Genomic DNA, 19222 nt, shown 5'->3' on the forward strand with positions numbered 1-19222 from the left:
TTTTCTCAATGGATAATTTCCGTTCATGTAAACTGAACGCTCCTCCCCCAGCGACATTTGACCCCAGGTCACATGACATTTCTGACCGGCGTTTTAAGCCAGCTTTGCGCCGCCATTGGTCAGTTTTTTTCACAGCCATGACGTAAGCAGTCGTGACTGGTGAAGCGGGAAAAATGGCTGCCCAAATTTAACTTCTGTCTGCTGCACGTGGACACAAGGTAACTAATGTAAAAAGTAGCTTAAGAGTTGTATTTTGTTCGTCAGTATTTCATAATTTGGCTTGCATAATTATGTAGACGTCATGCAAAAGGACATGTAACTTTGTTCGGGGATTACTGTAGGCTTCGAACTTTCAAATACTGAATTTGACCGAGGCCAAAATCACCACTTCATCCCTGGCATCAACATTATCAATAACAATTCCAAACGTCGAGTTTATACCTCTGGTTCTTATCAGAACCATTCTCTTAGTTGAGAAATTATTCGCACATGGTGTTTCCGCAAACCTTTCATTATTTAATAACAATTCCCTTGACATTGAAAGAAGTGGCGCAGTAAGTAGCCAAGTGAATGAAAGTTGGTCAGGCACGGATCTCGTAAAATTCAGAAGACTGCTCGAAAAATGATTTTGTGATATTTGGGGGGTTGGGGAGGCATTTTGTAAGCCCTGCCTTACTTAGACTCGTGAACGAGGCGGTCTACCCCTGCCTCAGCTTTAAAAGTAGGCTTAGCCAAATTGAGAAAAAAATATAGGGCAGGAGGAAATTGATTTACAGCGTGAAAGACTGTATATAGTATTCTTTGCTGGATGAATGAAGCACTGACAAAGAACTGCCGCAGTTGCACTTACACATCAATTCGAGGTGAATAATTAATGACTAACAGAGAAACCATCGACCGATCTACACAACTGCAGACGCAAGTCTAGCATATCAGTCACAAATCGCCGATATCAAAAACGCCGATCGCTCGCTGCGGTCGCCAACAAGGTCTTTACCTTCTATATTCCCACCAGACCCTTCTCCATCATTATTATCAGCAGTGTTCCCTTCTTGATAACCCCAAGGCATTGCTTCAGAATAATTTCCACCTTCCTCTTTCTACTCCCCCGGAGTTCATACACCCGGAGCCGGCGTAGCGCATTACACCGGCCGTGCTCGTGTAGTAGCGGGTCTGAATCATCGTTGGCCGCGGAGAGCGGCCCCTTCGACTTTGACACCCCGAGCAACGGCGAGTCGCGCTCGTGGCACAAATTATTAGACAAATTGGAAAGGGAACATTTTAAGTCTTGGAGAGCGGATGAGTCACGGACCCGGTTCAGGAAATACGTAGGGGACTGGTGAGCTGATGAGATCCCGTGCAAAAACAACCCGGCTTCAGTTTTATAAAGTTCATGTGCTTGAGCTTACACATCGCACATAGTGCTGCAGCTTTTTGCCGCTTCGTTTGCCTCATTGGATCAATGCAGTCTGATGGGTGTACTTTGAGGAGTTAGGTATGTATTGCCACTGTTCTTTTTATGCTCACGAAATAAACATACTTAAATCAATACAAGAATGTGAGATGGAGTGAACGTTGTGCAAAATAACGATATTTTCGAGGGAATTCTGTTTTAGGGCCCATTTTGTTTACATGCAAGATAAATACTATGTATAGTTCCCTCTACAATGGAAGTTCTATACATAGGTTACAATGAAGATAAATGTAAGATGATCATGATAATGTTAATTAAAGAAGTCTCACTAGTACTGTTTTAAAATATCTGTTACTAGTTACTTAAAACATAAGTTGGTATTTGGGTACCTCATATGGAATTCAGAAGTATGTGAAATCAAACTATATTCATACCTCTTTTATCTGTTTAGTTTTGTTCAATTTCCAATGTTTCTAATTTGTGAATCACAAAGGTCTACAGTTCAGCTGACCTACTGCAGGTGCATGACCGCTTGACTCATTTCCTTTCAAAAGTATTTGAGTATTAAACAAAATTCTGAGCCTTGGGTGGGACACAAAACCTATTGATGAAGCCAAGTTATATTCTTTATGAACTAATGAATTATTACTTGAAAATTCACATCTGCTGTGGACATGGGCGTCGCCAGGATTTTTCTAGAGGGGGGCAACATTTTTTTTTGCCAAAAAATGCTTGTATTTCTCAACACATTTTCGATTTAGCAGTTTTAGAGGGGGGCAGGGACATTTTGCCCCCCCCCCCCCAACTCATTAAATTTACACCACTTTGTCTTCGCGCCTCTTTTTCTTTCTTTTTTCTTTTCTTTTTTTTCTTCCTTTTTTTTTGTTTTTTTTTTTGCTTTTCCAGGGGGGGGGCAAGTGCCCCCCCTTGCCCCCCCCCCCTCGCGACGCCCATGGCTGTGGCAAAGAAACACTGTCTCTTCAAATATTAGCATTACTCTTTGCTTCAGCGACAAAGCTTTGCTATATTTACAACAAGAAGTGCTAATATAAGAAAACATTATGGGAATAAAATGAAACTGATAACAGGTTTTTTGATCAACTGTTTTTTTTATCATCCCTGTACTACCATAAAGCTACTTGTGTAAAAAAAAATTCTAAACTGAGTTAGGCCTATGTGCTTGATTTAGATGTAAATTTCATCAAGGGATAGAGTCTCACCAACTGAATCAAATTCAAGATCTGAATTACTAATTCAGTCAATTGGACTGTCTTTCATAATTGATAAAAGAAAGGCAAAAACAAGAAAGAATTTTTGCCCAATAGAGGCGCCAAGGCAAAATAACACGTAAACATACACCCACTCACTTGAGTGCAGATTCATTTCAGCTTAAGGGAGTCAGTCAGTAATGCTCACTAAATATGATTAACCGGCAAAGCCTGAGGGATCAGGGATACATCCCTCCATGTTTTTCATTATCGGAAATAAATCTTATTAAATCCGGACCCTAGCATTCAAGAAAAACACACTGGAAATGCATTTGAACAACACAGTAGCGGGAAAGATTCCCATATCTGGCCATCACTAATTTTTCCCTTCAGTGACCTATCAGCCATCAGAAAGTGATAATATGTCCTAAAAAGTCAAATTTAGCAGGGAAAATATTGAAGTATTTACTGAGAAAACACTTAGAAATTTTCAGACCAGTCTAATACGATCTGTACACAGGGTGTCAAGTGATGGCCAGATATGGGAATCTTTCCCAGTAGTGCATAGTGCATTTTATGATAGGGCAGGGTACAAATGTAGGTCAATTAAAGGTTGATAGTAATTATATATAAAAACTACAAGGTTTGGTTTCTTTACCAAACCAATGGTATGAAATTTGCCAGGTTTTTTTTTCTCTAGTTTTCATGGGTGAAGTAGTGATGTGCAGTATCAGGCTTTAATTGTTTTCAAAGCAAAGATCAGATTTTGTACAGTGAACATGCACCTTTAAGAACTCGGTAGATCCTGCATGTGCCAAGTGCCAAAGCCTTGCTGCTCATTAAGTCAGTGTTTTCCGTATATAGCCGTCGTGATGGAATATAAGTCCATTGAATACAAAAGGCTGTCGTTAGCTTTGGCAGCAGCTTCAATCATTTTTCATATACCATGACAGAGGCAGGTGGAGAGTATAATGCTTTGCCCGGGGGTAAAATACGGAGCAAGGGTCTACATTTGAACTCGGCAATACTTTACGGCTTAGCCACAAAACGGTTCTCAAGAAGGATGCGTTTTCATACTCCCCATAGACATGATGGCATGTATAGTGACACGGGCCTCTATTAACATCACACAGCCGTGGAACTCAGAAACAATCTGTCATCAGAAAATTTAGATCAACGAAAACAATACTACATTGTTGAATTAATTCCTAATCTAGGAGCATGTATTTCTCTATCTGGACACAGATAGAAAACACATTAATTCACCAAATAATTCCATTCAATTCAATTCTTTATTCTTTATCCATTTTCAAAAATGAAATGGAAAATTTAGCTGTTTTCTGTAAAAACACACATTAAAAATACATTGAACAATAAAAATTAGCTAAACAACATATCAATAAAAATTAAAAAGTAATGAAAAAATAAGAATACAAAATATCAAACAAAAAACATACAACTCAGTTAATGGTTATATTTTGCAAACAGTTTTTTGAATAATGTATGTACTAAGAAAAACCCAAAATATAATAATTAACTAATAATTTCATGGGAACAGATTACATAATTTGTCAAACGATAAACCCTGGCTTGAAGATTTCCATGTTAGATTATCTAAACATTGGGAGCACGTGATAAATTGTGACACATCTAAAACACCTTTGTTTTCCCAGCTGTTTGATCCACTACTTCCGCCTTCTGTCATAACAGACACAAGGGAAAGCAGTGATAATCATATGCTCTAAATTAAACAGCTCATAATATAGAATCAATAAATACATGCCTGGGTGCAGGTGCATAGCATGGCTTCACTTAATTACAGAGACTTGCTCAAGGTTATATTTGTAATTATATAACTGACATGCAGATCCTAGTCATTTGATTGGTGGAACTTACATCACGTGACATTCGTTATTTATTGCTCCCATTCACGCCGCAGCTCAAAAAGTACTATCCGCCCATGGGGAATGGGAAATACTATTCAACAGTAAGGATCATGACGCGGTATTTGTGTGCAAATGCATGCTGGTGAGCGCGTTCAGCGTTGCGCGTAGTGCGTATTGTTTCAAAGAGCCAGCCCTACAGTGTTGGGTTCAAACATTTTCGTGAAGAGGTGGTTTGGAAGAGAGAAATACATTTTCCTCCAGTTTTGTATTGAAAAAAAAAGTTCAAATATATCATACGACAAGGATCTATGTGTCAGTTATATAAAACAAATATAGAGTGGCTTTAAATTGTGAAATGGGAGGAATATTATCGCTCGGTAACATCTGGACTTTTCCAGTTCACTCGGCTTTGCCTCGTGAAATGGAAAAGTCCAGATTTTACCTTGCGATAATATTCCTCCCATTCCACGCTGAGCCACTCAATATTTGTAACAGTTGTGTGCATGCGCATGCAAAACAAACATAAAGCTCAGATGTGATTATTCATTTGAGCCCTCATCAGGTGAATTCCAATTCACTTCACATACTTTGAATATCCAGATGTTTCAAAGAGACATTTGGATGGTGATATTTCACTGAACTGCAGAATGTTAGACTTTCATCTTTTACGATCTTAAATTGACCAGAATGTACATTTTAATTTTTGAAAAGGTGCAAGAAATTCGAAGTGTACTTATCTCTTGCACGGTAAGAAATGTACTTAAGATGTGAAAGGGTCGTGTCTTCCTTCTGGATTTATTCAAAAAGAAAAAAAAAGTCAACAACGTTTCAGTGATGCTCTTCTGGCTTCTTGAGAAGCTGAAATACTATCCAGTAGTGAGGAGCAATATGGGAATCCTCATGTGAAAGCTGAGACATTTCATCACTAAAGCATCCATCACAACAGGATGCTATACAGTATTACTTTCAACCTCCAAAGAAGCTTGCTTATTTTGGCATTTTTTAGCAGTGACGTCACCCAGTGGCAAAATATGAAAAGGAAGATATTCTATTCTCTCATCACTGAGGGTATTTTTTGCTTGAGCAGTCATTTGCACACTGTGATGAGGGATAGCGTGTCTCTCATTTCTTATGAGCGGGCTGGCAGAGCTCAAGTTGTTTTCTTTAAGTCTGGCTGGGGAGCGAACATTCTAAGAAAGAGAGATGGGAAGCCAGTGTGGATGTTTGTATGACCTAACCTTCTTATATGCTCCCTGTCGTATCATGGATCGTGCAGAGTGCATTTCTGAATTCAAATTTATCAAATTCAATATTCAAAGTCAAATTTTGAATAGCCCCAATTAACATTTTTATTTTACTCAATTTTACTCTACGTTTCTCAATATTGTTCAACATTTATAAATATGGCAACAAAATATTGCACAAACATAAAATATCTCATTTTAAAATGTGTAAATACAAAAAAGTTAAAAAAAGCAGCTTTTATCTGTGAAACTACCTCTAACCACATGGCCATATCTTGGAAATATGACCTGCAATCAATCTAGTCAGTGTTGTTTTTGTTGCAAGCACAATCTTTATAATACATGTATGGTTTGTATAACATGCCTGGTAATTCATTAGTGAGTTTGTGTTAAGTTAACGTTTGTTGTCTTTTATACAGAAAAGTAACACAGAATTTATGACTACTCGGACCACGAAATACCTCTTTTACAGTCATAGAACCTGTTTACTTACTCCCCTGTATCGTCTCAGGGGCCTTTTTTCCCCACGGGAAATTGCAGTAATAACCCTCACACAGAACCGATTAAAATTTATCAGGATGCATTTCAGAGAAACGCATCTTATAAATCTAAATGGCGGTGAAATATTTATGACTCATTAATGCAACGTACATATTCTGCAATAGGCATCTGTGTATCTATTAAAGCAAACGTTACTAATGAAAAAAGATATTGTAACCAGATTTTATTAAAGTGTAACTGTGAAACTGATCTAATTTATTGTTCTATTACTTGAATCACTTGAAATTCCTTTAAATTAGTGCACTTTGAATTAGTTCCTGTAAATTAGATTAGCGTTCAAATATAAAGTACAGCAACTTAGAATACTTCTAGCTGTAATGATCTATTCAAAGGAATCGAATATAAATATAACTAAGATATACATAGATGTAAATTATTCTATCAATATATAGTTTTGAGTATAAGCAAATTCTCTTGTGTAAGACTAAAAGCTACTAAATATGTAAATTAACTGTTGTCAGGGATTTGAACATCATTACAGGTTTCTCATATTAACTGGACACTACACTACTCTTTGTAAAATCAAATTACTTTGAGCCTTTTTTCCCTCTATTTTCTCAGGCCGTGGATTTGAGCCGATTAAATTTTAAAAATATGGAGAGCGAAGTAAGGCCATCTACCTCTTCATGCATCTTCCTTGTAAGTTTGAACAAAACATTTCCTTTTCTAAATTTTTTGACGGCATGCACAAACGTCCGTCTTTGCTAATGAAATTCTCAACTTTATTTTGACCCCTTTTCCCCTCCTGAGGGCTTGTTTAAGATTTGTGTACGACAGATAATGTTGGAAGTGGAAGCAACATAATTTGCCAAAATTATAACTTCCTTGTTTTCACAGTCAAACATGCAAGAATTCCCTTACAGAAAGATTTCTTATATTTAGAAATTGATGTTGACAGCTCATTTCAACTTGTTGTGTCCTAAACTACTACGTGCTTCCCTTTTTGTCACCCTTGCCCTACGCTGTTATTTATTATAAACATTAAATCAAGAACTAGCTATAAATACTCCTCCAAAAATGTAAGGAGAAACATTTAAGTCTACATAGCAGAAACTGACAGCCACAAAGAATTTCAATTTGGTCAAGAAGCTACACTTGATCTCAAGAAAATCTCAAATGATTATCCAAAATAAATATTATGGTCACATTTCTCTCATTCTTTTAATGTTTTCAGTGCTGATTTATTTTTTTTGTTTTCCAATGTTTCCCTCAATCAGCGAAGCCGTAAATTTCTAACAGCACTCATCCTGTACTCGTTTGTGGCCAGTCTCGTCATCATGCTTATCCTGAACTCCACAAGAACCATTAGGGCCCTCCAAGACGGCGGCAGGTTCTCCATCAATCTTCTGAACCTCACCCAGAGAAGAATCCACGGAGGCAGCGCTCTAACGCCGCCATCCCCTCCGCATAATGACACGCCCGACTTTATCTTCTCCAAAAAGTCCAAAGACGATCAAGGATCAAAGAAACAGAGTGAAAACCACGAGAGGGGCGAATGCGGGAGTAATCGAGACGAGGGTTGCCACGGCAACAAAGACATTAACATTTCGGAATTCAGAAGTAGAGACGATCGGCTTCATTCGGTCCAGCAGCATTACAAGTCAATGGTAGATTTACAGGTAGGAAAGCTTTTGCCGATTTCGTTTTAAAATTTATTCTGATTCACAGGTTTGTCATTAAAAGATATAACACTTAGAAACAAACTCCTATCCCAATACATTTCAGCCTTGGCCAGTGTCCCATGTTTACACATGTTCTTTTCCACATCTGCAAGCCATCTCCATTTATCATAATTACCACAAATAGGACGCGTAAATTAACCTCAGCACATTTATCTAGTGCAGCACACCTTCCCCGCGGCATAGTTATTTGAATTTGGCGTGCGCGTGTTTTTCCAAGCTTCGGTGTAATGAAATTTTGCAAGCCACGGCAAACATAGCCCTCAGCTACGTCAAGTTAAGCGTATCCGTTTAACCTTTCAGGTTGACCACTCTTCTGCGATATACGGGGACTTTCTGCTGTCACGACTCGGCCGAAAAATATACAAACTCACGGATTGCTTGCAACAACATGACCCGTCAAACGAATCTTATTTCAATGTCATGAATATAAAGAGACTTGATTATTTCACTTAAATTACTGTGGTAAATGTGGAATGCTCAGTGGCAATTTTCCTTTTCTTTTTTTTAATGGGAATAATATGATACAAAGAAGTCTGCATTATTTTTATTACATTATCATGAAATTATTTTACGTAAGTTAACTTCAGCAGAAGTTATAAAGCTCAAACAACAACGAGAGGAATCTTATGATTCACATCCGTGACCTTAGTTTGAACTTTGACTTGCGGAGAAGGGGATGTTGAAATTACTTGGTTTCCTGCTTGATATACTCAAGGGTAAATCGTACACTTTTACATGCTATTTCAGTTTTTACAATTTTATTTCGCTGCAATAGCGTCATTTCTAAATGTGTGCATTTTGTAGCAGTTTATCAGAATTAGTCATGAAAATATTAACATAAAATTTGTTTCAATCTTGGGTTTTCGTCCTTCACCAAAATTATAATATTGTGTATTTTCAATTGTTTTTATAAACACTGTAGTGAGAAAAATCACTCAGGACACACAGGAGTATACAGTGTTTATAAAAATAATAACAATCCGTCAGTGAAGGGCAAAACCGATATTGAATTTACATAAACCCTGACGCAAATTCCATCTCATGAATAGTTTGGTTGTGATACCCGCTGCTATATTTGATTCGAACCAGCCAGCCGACCCTGGCAAGCTCGGTGGTCGAGTGATGTATGCACCAGTAAGCAGCAGGGCGTGGGTTCGAGTTCCAGCCGAGTGATTTTTCTCTCAATCACTCGGGACAACACTGAGTATACAGTGTTTGTGAAAAAAAAATTAAAAATAAGAATATTGAATTTACATCACCCCGACACAAGTAATTTACCCTATGAATATATTAAATTTGTTTCAAGAAGGTCTTGGCCCCCCCCCCCCCCACCCCCCTCCCGACTGACATGATTTATTGGCTCATCTTGGGTGATGTTATGACTGGGCAAAGGCATTAAATGAATATGCTCACACTATGCATGCAAATAAGTCATCTGATGAGGGAGCTACAATAATAAATCATCATACGGTAGACAGCTTGTCTGCAGAATCCTAGCCCCGCTCATGCAGTATGCATAATATTACACTCAGTGTCATGAAATATGTAGAGTCAATATGCATAACACGGCACACATTTAATGGATCAAGTGGTACATTAAAGAGTACACTATGCAGAAAACCAGTAACCAGTCGTGCTTATCTGAATCCTTCCAGACCCTTCGAAATCTCTAAGAAGATTTTTGAAGGATTTTGCACATTCAATATTGGGTTGTGCCCTTCACTGACGTAATTAACACTTTATACTAATTGTGTTTGTGAGAAAACATTCACAAACTACTCCGGTTAGACTCGAACCCACGACCTCTTGCTTACTGGTGCAGATGTCTTAGCCGGGGTCGGCTGGCTGGTTCAAATCTGATATAGCAGCGATACCACAACCAAACTATAGGATTTTGCAAGATTTAGGAAAGCATTGCTCTAAAAAATATCACATTACATGAAACTTGAAGCCCCTTGAAAATTAAAGTACAAGGAATTTGCCATTGGGTTCCTACCCACTGGTTGATCTTGAAGTATTCAGTGAGGTTTCTTTAATATGTCTTGAGGATTATTGTCAGTGTTTGAATGTTCTTTATTGGGTTTTTATCCCACCCAATGTAGCCTTTGGATTTCCACTGCAACACGTGCGCTCTGGTGTCCAGCTCCGGCCAGCTTTTACACCAGCGAGCAGGCCGGCAAATCGACAGCCACTCCTGCATCCTCCGCATGAACGTCGCACCCACCAAGGGCTTCGAGGTGGACGTGGGTTTTAAGACGACGATTCGCATCATCTGCTTTATCTCGACGCTGGGGCTGAAGACCAAGGCCTCAGAGCTCCTCACAGGGGCCCAGCAGGCCGAGAGGTATCTGTTCTGGGGTCTGAACACCCCTAAACACAAGGAGGCACTGAAGAGGGTACAGATGCTTGCCAAGGGGTACGACGCCGAGTTTTACTCCTTGGACGATGCCGGGGAGACAGAGGCTGTCAGGCTGTTTGAGAGTGAAACTGGGAAGGACAGGTAATCAGGCATGAAACCAAGACTACCTACTGACCGACTTGTTACCAAGTTATCACAAGTCAAGACAAGTCCCTGGCAGTACTAGTCTCAAGTCAAGTCTTAAACTATTTAAATGAAGTCACAAAGGCATACTCACTGTTCATCCCTGTTACTTGTAGACCTGACATATGACTTGCCTTGCCATTGGCTTATAATTGACTCCCTTACAATTCTCCTCACAGATGCAGTCAATATGTTGTATGTACAAACTTTTAACTAGATATCTCATTTTCTTTGTTCTTGCTGTATTTGTGAATAACCATATCAAGAACTAAACCAAAACCCCCAAACGCCAATTAATTAGATTTCCATTGAATTCTCATTTCCGGAAAACCTCAATCACATAATTTCCTGCTGTGCATTCATAAGCATCTGTAGCATCAAAGGACAAAAAGGTGATGTATTCTTGAGATATTATTCTAGTCCATCCTGGATGATAATGAGAATATTTTGTTTTTGTTTTTTCATCTGACAGGGCAAAAACAAATTCCTGGCTATCCACCGGCTGGTTTACCATGATGCTAGCCATCGACATGTGTGAGGAGATTCACGTCTATGGCATGGTGCCTGACGACCATTGCAGGTATTAAATCCAGAAAATCTCAAAAGCTAGACTAAATACAAGTGTTATAGCAACAATCCCAGAGAGAGCGAGCAAATGGTTGCTTCGTCAAACAAACAAACAACTCAAATTGCCTCTGAGAACGATCCTGCTAGCAATCATTAGGCCCTCTCATTTGTTGATTTAGTAGGCCATCAGCCTGGGGGTTTGGCCAGTATCAAATCAGGGCATAAATGATTATAGTGCGCATGCGCAAGGTATACTGCCCCCAGAGTGGTAACAAGCATTTTGATGGACATTTTGAAAAAAAGGGTGATAGTACCCAAAAAGCTGCCACCGCTGCAATGCTATAACACATATTTTCCAACTCTGGAGGTGTATACCTTGCGAAAAATCGCTATGACGATTATTCCCCTCATTTGATACCGGTGGCCAAAATTTTGGACCGAGGCTGATGGCCTATAGTATATTTCAGTTCAATCCAGTCTGTAAGCAGTTTGGAGCAGTTTTATTTATTTTTCAGTTAAAAAATTATGCAAAAGAGAATCACTGAACACTCAGAAGCCCTCAGTAATGGCGTTACCGCAAAGGTGTTTTTACCTACGAACCTTTATATAGAACAAAACAAATAAGTATCTGGTTGTTTATTAAAAATGTCAAACACGGGCGCGCACCACTGATTACTAATACTAACACTCAAGTTGCGTTAGCTTCTGGTTCCAACTTCCAATGCTACTTAATGGCCAGTGTGCGTGGTTTAAAATGAACCGTCACACTAACGAACCGGATTGAAAGGGTTGCCTTGAGACAAATACAAACATAGACCCTATATTGCTCGGCAACCCTTGGGCCCCCAGTGACCCTCAATTCCTCTTCGGATTATTTTTGTGGATTTTTCATTTCCCCTGTCTCACCTTTGATACACGTTAGCATTTTTACTGCCCTCCCCAATGGTCATACTTAATAATTAGACATCTCTGTTTTCAGTATGGATAGGAACATTCTTTCACATATGTAAACCAAACAACATTCTTCCACATCCGCTAACCCAATAATTAAGCGAGGTTTGCTTAACGAGGCCATCTGGTAATTATCACCTCATGGCTGATTGATCACAGGCAAGCTTCTCAAGCTCAGTCAGAGTAAACACAGGCATGGCCAAACAGTGCGTGTCCAATCATTAATAATAAATGTCCCCATTAGATGAGTCACCTAATTAATGTCTGCATTAATGGCGCTTACGCACTTGTATTATTGACGAGGTTTTGCAAAGCGTGCAACCTAATTGGCACTAAACGATGAAATCCCGTCAGCAAACTCAATTAGTTTGATTGAAGTGTTGATGAGGTTGACAGTGATTCCTTAGGGGGAGGATGCTTTTTGACACCTTCCATTCTCTCAACACATTTAGCAATTGGATGGTCTAATGCAGGAGCTTTGTTTATCGAACACTAAGGCCAACAAAAAAATACCTATTACCCTACCCAACCTTGTAAATCATGCAAAAACAAAATCTAACAACAACAAAAATGATGGTGTGGCCCCATCCTAGTTTTTGCAGACATCGTCCTGCATTTTTTGAATGTTTATTTCATTGTTTGTAAGTTGGTTGGCACTGTTGTCTTGTTAGAAGGACTATTGTTTCATTCAATATAACTTTCTCAAAGGCTAAGAAAAACGCTTTGAAAATTACTAGCGACGTCAACATGTTACAAACCTTCAAACTTTTACAGTAAATATAAAAACAATCAAAGTTATCCTGTCATTTTCACCATTTCCCCTGGTTTTCTAGTGTCTGTGAAAAAAAACAATCCACAAATGATGAACAAAGAGCATTTTTAACAATTTGGTTTTTTTCATAGTCTCATGGTCTGGAGCATTGAACTCATAGTCTGCAGGTTGTGGGTTCAAATCCGGCCTGGGTTTGTGGTGTGTGTGCCCTTGGGCAAGCCACTTTGTCACTCAATGCATCTCCCACCATGGAGGAAGGAATGCTCCCACCAAGGAGTAAAATGGGTACCTGTGAGGGCAGAGATAGTTATTGTGATTGATTGTAACTGCTTTGCGCCGAAATGGTAGCATCAAGCTGTGTACTCCCCAGGGAACCAAGAGTTTCTTGGGAATGTTTATTAGTTGGCCCAATGATCAGGGGAATAATAATGTAAAGCACTTTGATCTTAGATAAAAGCCTATATCCATTATGATTATTATTATTATCCAGGAAATACAGCCACAAGCCAGTCCGCTACCACTACTGGCAGACCTCGTGGGGCCCCAGCGAGTGCGATCACTACAAAGCCAACGAGTACACCAAAAAGGGCGGACACCGGTTCCTGACCGAAAAAGCCATCTTCCAACGCTGGGCCATGAAATACAACATCACGTTCCACAACCCGGGATGGAATCTGGACAAAAGAAGGCGCTCGGCAGATAAACCCATCAATACACCTTTCATGAGGAGGGACGGCAATAGCTAACAGCAGATCAAGTCTTCAATTTTGTGACGCGTTCTGTCAAAACCAGACACTTTGAGGCTGATCTTGAAATAAAGATTCATCCAAAATTAAGATGTGGCATAATTTTTTTCAATGTGGAGGTGAATGATCCTATATGTCTACAGGGTAAAGTTCTGTAAAGGTTTCTGACGATAATTTTGTCTCCGAAGGGACTTTTGAAATGATTTTGGAGAGGTGTGTCGGTTCAAGAAATGCATAACTTGAACCCTGACTGCGTAATTTCTCTGTTTACACCTTGGTGAAATTACAAACTTCGTATGAGCATAATTTTGCCAAAGGGAAGTCCGTTTTCATTAACCCTCCTACTGTTTGAACAGTCACAGACAGTCAAAAGTTCCATCCACTTCCCCTGCCATGCCTTTTACACAGGCTAGTCACAAACAGTCAGATAGTTTTTTTAAGCAAGCACTCTGACTAGTCAAATTCAGTCAACGGACAAAAGCAGGAACTGGTGGCACAGTTGTCTTATCAATCACCTACAGTCAAAGCACAGGGTTTATAAAGTAACATAAACAGTCACAGCCAGTCAATCCTCCTTTACGTAGTCTGGGAGCTCTTTACTGTTGAAAACAGTCACTTCATTGATTATAGAATGTGGGTTTGCACAGGAGGGTTAATTTAACTGTCACTGTTAAAGGCAAGAATTCTGTAAAAATACTACCGGTAGTAAAAAAAATACCTTTTTGGACCAGCTGTCCAGAGTCGGTTTTTGACAGAACACATCACATTCACAGATAAGGAAATATAGTTGCAAACAAATCAAATGCAAGCAACCTGTATTCCGTCAGCTTGGTGAAAGACACGTCCAGACTTGACATTCATAGTGCAATCTCTTTTAGTAAACCCAACAGGACCAGAGAAACGTTCCACCCCTTCCAATGTCCACACAGTACCATTTTGCAAGATGTGGGTGTTTACAGATTCAGTAATATTGAGCTGTTCATACTAGCTGTCCGTCTCATGGGTAGTCATTTGAGCTTCTACAAGGGGCTTTCCCCGGCAAAGAGCAAATATAAGCAGCCAATATCGTACAGAAAATCATGAATTCCATCCTCGGTAGCCATTCCCCCGGGCACCATTGAATCAGGTGTTGGGAAGGAGGCGAGAGATAAACCGAATGCCGTGTTATGAATGATAAGACGGTGTATAAATATTGACTATGATTGCAATACCGTAGGTAATGGAACACTGGCAGATTTAGCTTTAATTGCTATCAACTTTAAGCAGTACTTTTTATCCATTTGAGAAGATTCCCTTTTTCAGTCTCGGAAGATAATGGCTGATGCAGTGTAGCATTGCCAATTACATGACCAGAATGCATGATGTCTAGTTCATATGAGTAACTTTTTTTTAAAACCATTCTTGATTAAGACAAATTTCAAATTGCAAAGCCAAGAAGTCTGTCCAACTGTTTGCTGCACGAGCAAATTGTAAAGTTAGCTGCATTGTAGCTAAGTTGTAGGCTCCACAAGTACAGTGGACTAAACACTGTGTCAGCAAAGCAGACATAATATATAATCATAATATATCATAAATGCAAATCTTCCTAGACCATTTTTAACCTCTCGCTTAAAACTAGCTGTGTCCTGACTGACTACGGAGCTTAGTAGTTACATCACGGAGTTGTACATGATCAACTGCTCCAGACTTATCATTTTATTTGGAATAAAGTCAAGGGTTAAAATGTCATTTTACTTATTGAAGTGTGTTAATTTCTCCATGCATCTGAATTGACTCAAAACTTCTGTAATGATAGCTTCAGTGCCACACACTTTCATTCTTTGATTTATATTGGCATTGTTTACAAAAATGAGTTTTAATAAATACATAATGTGTGTAATGACAATCATATACATGTATAACAGTTGAGCATACAAATCTATGTAAATATAGATGTGTAAAATTAATATCTGAAATGTTTACTTAAAAAGTGAAAGCAAGATTATTTATAATATTGAGCAATGTGCAAAATAAAGCAACAGAGAAAATCGTAACGATTCCCTGCATGTTTGTGTAGCAATCGTGTACTTCTCGTACGTCGATATTCCAATAGCTTTTTTCCAAACTGCTGCATCGCTTTGGAATTCCTTGCCTGGTGCTTGTTTCCCTCCAACCTATGATCTGCCCTTTTTCAAGTGGAATGTTAACTCCTACCTTCAGTTTTCCCGAGTACCTACTCTCCTATTTATTTCTCTTGTAGCCCTGTATCTGGAGTGGCTTTTAGCCGAGTTCAGGGAAAATCAAACATAAAAATGTTGAGTCGTAACAAGATCCGCTCTGTTCTGTGGTCCTATTGGCTTGCTCCCTGAATCTCAACCCCCCCCCCCCCAAATACTTTATGGTAAAAAAATGCGTATGCAACCCTTACACATTTTCGGCTTACATGTACCTACTTTCATCAAGTATGTACAATTTTCAGTCAATTCACCATTGGTTTGTTTTTTTTTGTCAAAAATGTTCTTTTCTGTGGCGATTCGTCGTCGTGTCAGTACACGGCAGTAAGCCAATGAGCAAACTTTTCTCACAAATATTTTCAATGAGCATATTTTTGGGTTCACAATTTCAACAGAAAACCCCTTCACTGAACAAGTGTCTTCCTGAAATCACATCACATCAACAGCACCCTCAGTTGTCTGGAAAAGCATGGAATTATTTTGAAATGTTTAAAGAAGTGCACTTTTTTGCAACAACATATACCAAAAAGGGATGTCAAATAGTTGTTATACATTTAAGTTGAATAGAAAGTTGCACAAAATATGTTGCTAAGAAAAATTCATTTCATGCCCCTTTAATTTAAGCAACTTTTAGTTTCACTCTATCAGGTAAACTGACATCTTGTGGGTGCAGCTCCAGTGAGAAAATCTAATGAATGCACTCACAGACATGTGGTTGAAAAAAAAGGGGGTTTCATTTCATGACAATCAAATTATCCAACACAAGAAAATGCACTACAGCAGCAACTGCCTGAGCCCAAATCAGAGGTCGACAACGACAAGAAAAAAAGCCCAGGGACAATATCAACACAACAGCCTTCCTGCCGCTCGTGCCTGGAATTTGATTAGATAATTCCGTTTCACACCTTCAGCAGGGCAGCGCCTGACGTTACATGCGTCTCCGACATAACAGGGCATTTTTGGTGAGTCAGTCAACGGAAGGCTGAATGACGACTGGCTTCACGGGTGAATGGAACAATCACTCGACTGCGTATGGCAGTCGGCATTCCAATTTTTCTTGATCTTGAATCCGTTAATTTTGTTAAAGGGGAGATACAACATTTGCAAACATCAAAAAACGAAATGATCAGATTTATCACGAAATACCTTACTGGATTGTTAGGGAATGACAGTCTTAAGCATCCTGTAAAATCATGGCTCCTGGTGTGCTGACATTTTCAAGAAAAACTGTATTTTTCCAACGTTGGTCAGCCAACCAGCGTTTAAAAAAAAATGGCTTTTTTTTCAAAAACTGCTCCTAGTTTTTCATATTTATTTATTCCGCATTTTCTCTGCAATTGATTACACACCTGTGAAGGGGTACAAGCCTGCTAGACTGATTATTTGATCTTACAATTCCCAAAAGTCTATAAATTGCTCTGTTTCATCTCAAGTGGGGTCAGGGAACCAGACTACAAGAACATGATTGGGTTTCTTGGTTTTTCTTGGTTTTTCCAGCATCTACAAGCCCAAAACGTGAAACAAGTCAGTTAAACAATATCTGCTATAACATACTAATCCTCCAAATCCATTTATTTCTGAAAACTGCAGCGAAAGCAGATGTTGTACATTCCCTTTAAGACAATCCTTATCTTGTTATTCAATAATTAATGTACAACTGGGCTGTGTGACTGGGTCTAACAAAAAATAATAACAATGCCCGATTGTTAAAAATGGCAAAACAAAATCCTGAAATCTGTAAACGGAATATATATCCGGTGGCAATATCTCCATTTAAATAAATTTACATGTAAATCATTTGTAAAATCCTTGTGTATCCCTCCTCAGAGAAATGATATATCCATTGTCAAAAATAGTTTGTAAATTTTTTTACCACTTCAGCATTTTTTTTCAGAACAAGAAAAGCATCCACACAGCGCACTTCTTTGTTTCTCTCAATATCCTGTAATTTTAAGATCCTCTTGGCCTAATAATTTCTGATAATAGCTCAGAAATGAATTAAAGACATTGACATATTTAAGACCATAACTGGTTCAATAAGGCACGACATCAAGAAATGATTTTACATATATGTAAATTCTGTATCAGGCCTCTCTAAAACTTATTTCATTAATATCAAATTTAAGAAAAATCTTCCTTGCAACAATAGTTTTTTTTTTCTAATTCATTATTCAGATCTTATCTTACTAACCAAATGAAATTAACAACCAAATGCAAGTGCTGTGATAATGTTGTGGTTTTAACAAAGTACTTTTGCTTCAAAAGTTCAGCACAACCTTTAAATCTCCCCGAACCCACTGATGATAGCTTCACCCACTAAACGCTCCAGCAAAATATCAGAACCCGAGTAAAATCTTCTACAGACCTATTTTGTGACATCATTTTTCATCAAACATCTGGAAAAGGCATGTAATATAAAACCCAGGAATCAGCCCACAAATTAAACTCTAAAAATCTCCGTTCAGGTCGTACTGTTTTCCTTTTCAATGATTCCTGATCGGTAGGAAAATTAATCAAGGTCCTACCGTTACATCGTGTAAATCTCTCATAACACAAGCCAATTTTGATTTGTGAACAAAAGGGGCCAAGTTTTTTTTAACAGTTTACAAAATATGTTATTTAAAAATATATTTCCTCGGCCTTAACAATTGATGCAAACATAACACATGGTCATTCTGTTCATTTAGGCTTCAAAGTGTGACATTTTCCTGTCCGTGCTACCTTAGTACTTTGCAATTTGCCATTCAAGTATCATTAAGAATGACTTCATATGCTTTATTTGTTGTGTAGGCATTTTGCTATTCACATATACTGAAATTTGTGTCCTTCTGGAGACACATCTTTGTTCTTGTGTAGTAACGTTTACGAGTTTGAAAGTGTAGTTTCAAAATGCTCTTATTTTAGCCAGAATTAATTTCCTTGGCTGTAATTCGGACTTAATATCCCTTTTCTAAAACTCTTCCACCTTAGAAATTCCTAGTTGAGTAAAATCCATATATCTATTTCGTGAAACCTTGTGGAGATCTATTCATCTATAGAAATTGCCCTGTGGAGACGTATACAATCTTTTGTTCCCTTTTGTGTGCATGTCTCCAGAGGGCACAGTGTATCAGATCACACATACTCACTCTTGGAGGATGGCTGCATTAATTAAGGAGTGCATCAGAATTACAAAATCACAGATGTCAGATGTAACAGGGACAGGAAAAAACGTGGACCCCAAAATTTATAGAATGCAAATTAGATATATTCTCATAACCTACTAACTTATTTAATTACATTACCCTCGTTCTCCAGGCACTTCTGTGAGAGCACTTCCTAAATCCTGCTCAATCCGATCCCGTGCAGTAAACACTCACATTCTTATATTTCTACAGAATCTGAAAACCTATGTGTGAAGTCATGCCCACCGGGCCGGTAAAATCCCCAAATCTTC

General features: G+C 38.6%; 1 protein-coding gene across 2 annotated transcripts; it reads left to right on the plus strand.

The window, feature by feature from the left end:
- Positions 1-141: 141 nt before the first annotated feature.
- Positions 142-13984, plus strand: LOC119727741 (alpha-N-acetylgalactosaminide alpha-2,6-sialyltransferase 3-like). Of its 2 annotated transcripts, XM_038199778.1 has the most exons (7): positions 142-218; positions 1115-1495; positions 6875-6952; positions 7531-7932; positions 10098-10495; positions 11010-11117; positions 13318-13984. In XM_038199778.1, the coding sequence occupies exons 3-7, from the start codon at positions 6908-6910 to the stop codon at positions 13571-13573; spliced, it is 1209 nt and encodes a 402-aa protein (XP_038055706.1). In that variant the 5' UTR covers positions 142-218; positions 1115-1495; positions 6875-6907; the 3' UTR covers positions 13574-13984. The 2 variants fall into 2 exon arrangements, with proteins under 2 accessions (XP_038055706.1, XP_038055707.1); XM_038199779.1 differs by lacking the exon at positions 1115-1495.
- Positions 13985-19222: the final 5238 nt, after the last annotated feature.

The sequence above is a fragment of the Patiria miniata genome, unplaced genomic scaffold (genome assembly GCF_015706575.1).
Source record: "Patiria miniata isolate m_02_andy unplaced genomic scaffold, ASM1570657v1 HiC_scaffold_20, whole genome shotgun sequence".
Taxonomy (NCBI): domain Eukaryota; kingdom Metazoa; phylum Echinodermata; class Asteroidea; order Valvatida; family Asterinidae; genus Patiria; species Patiria miniata.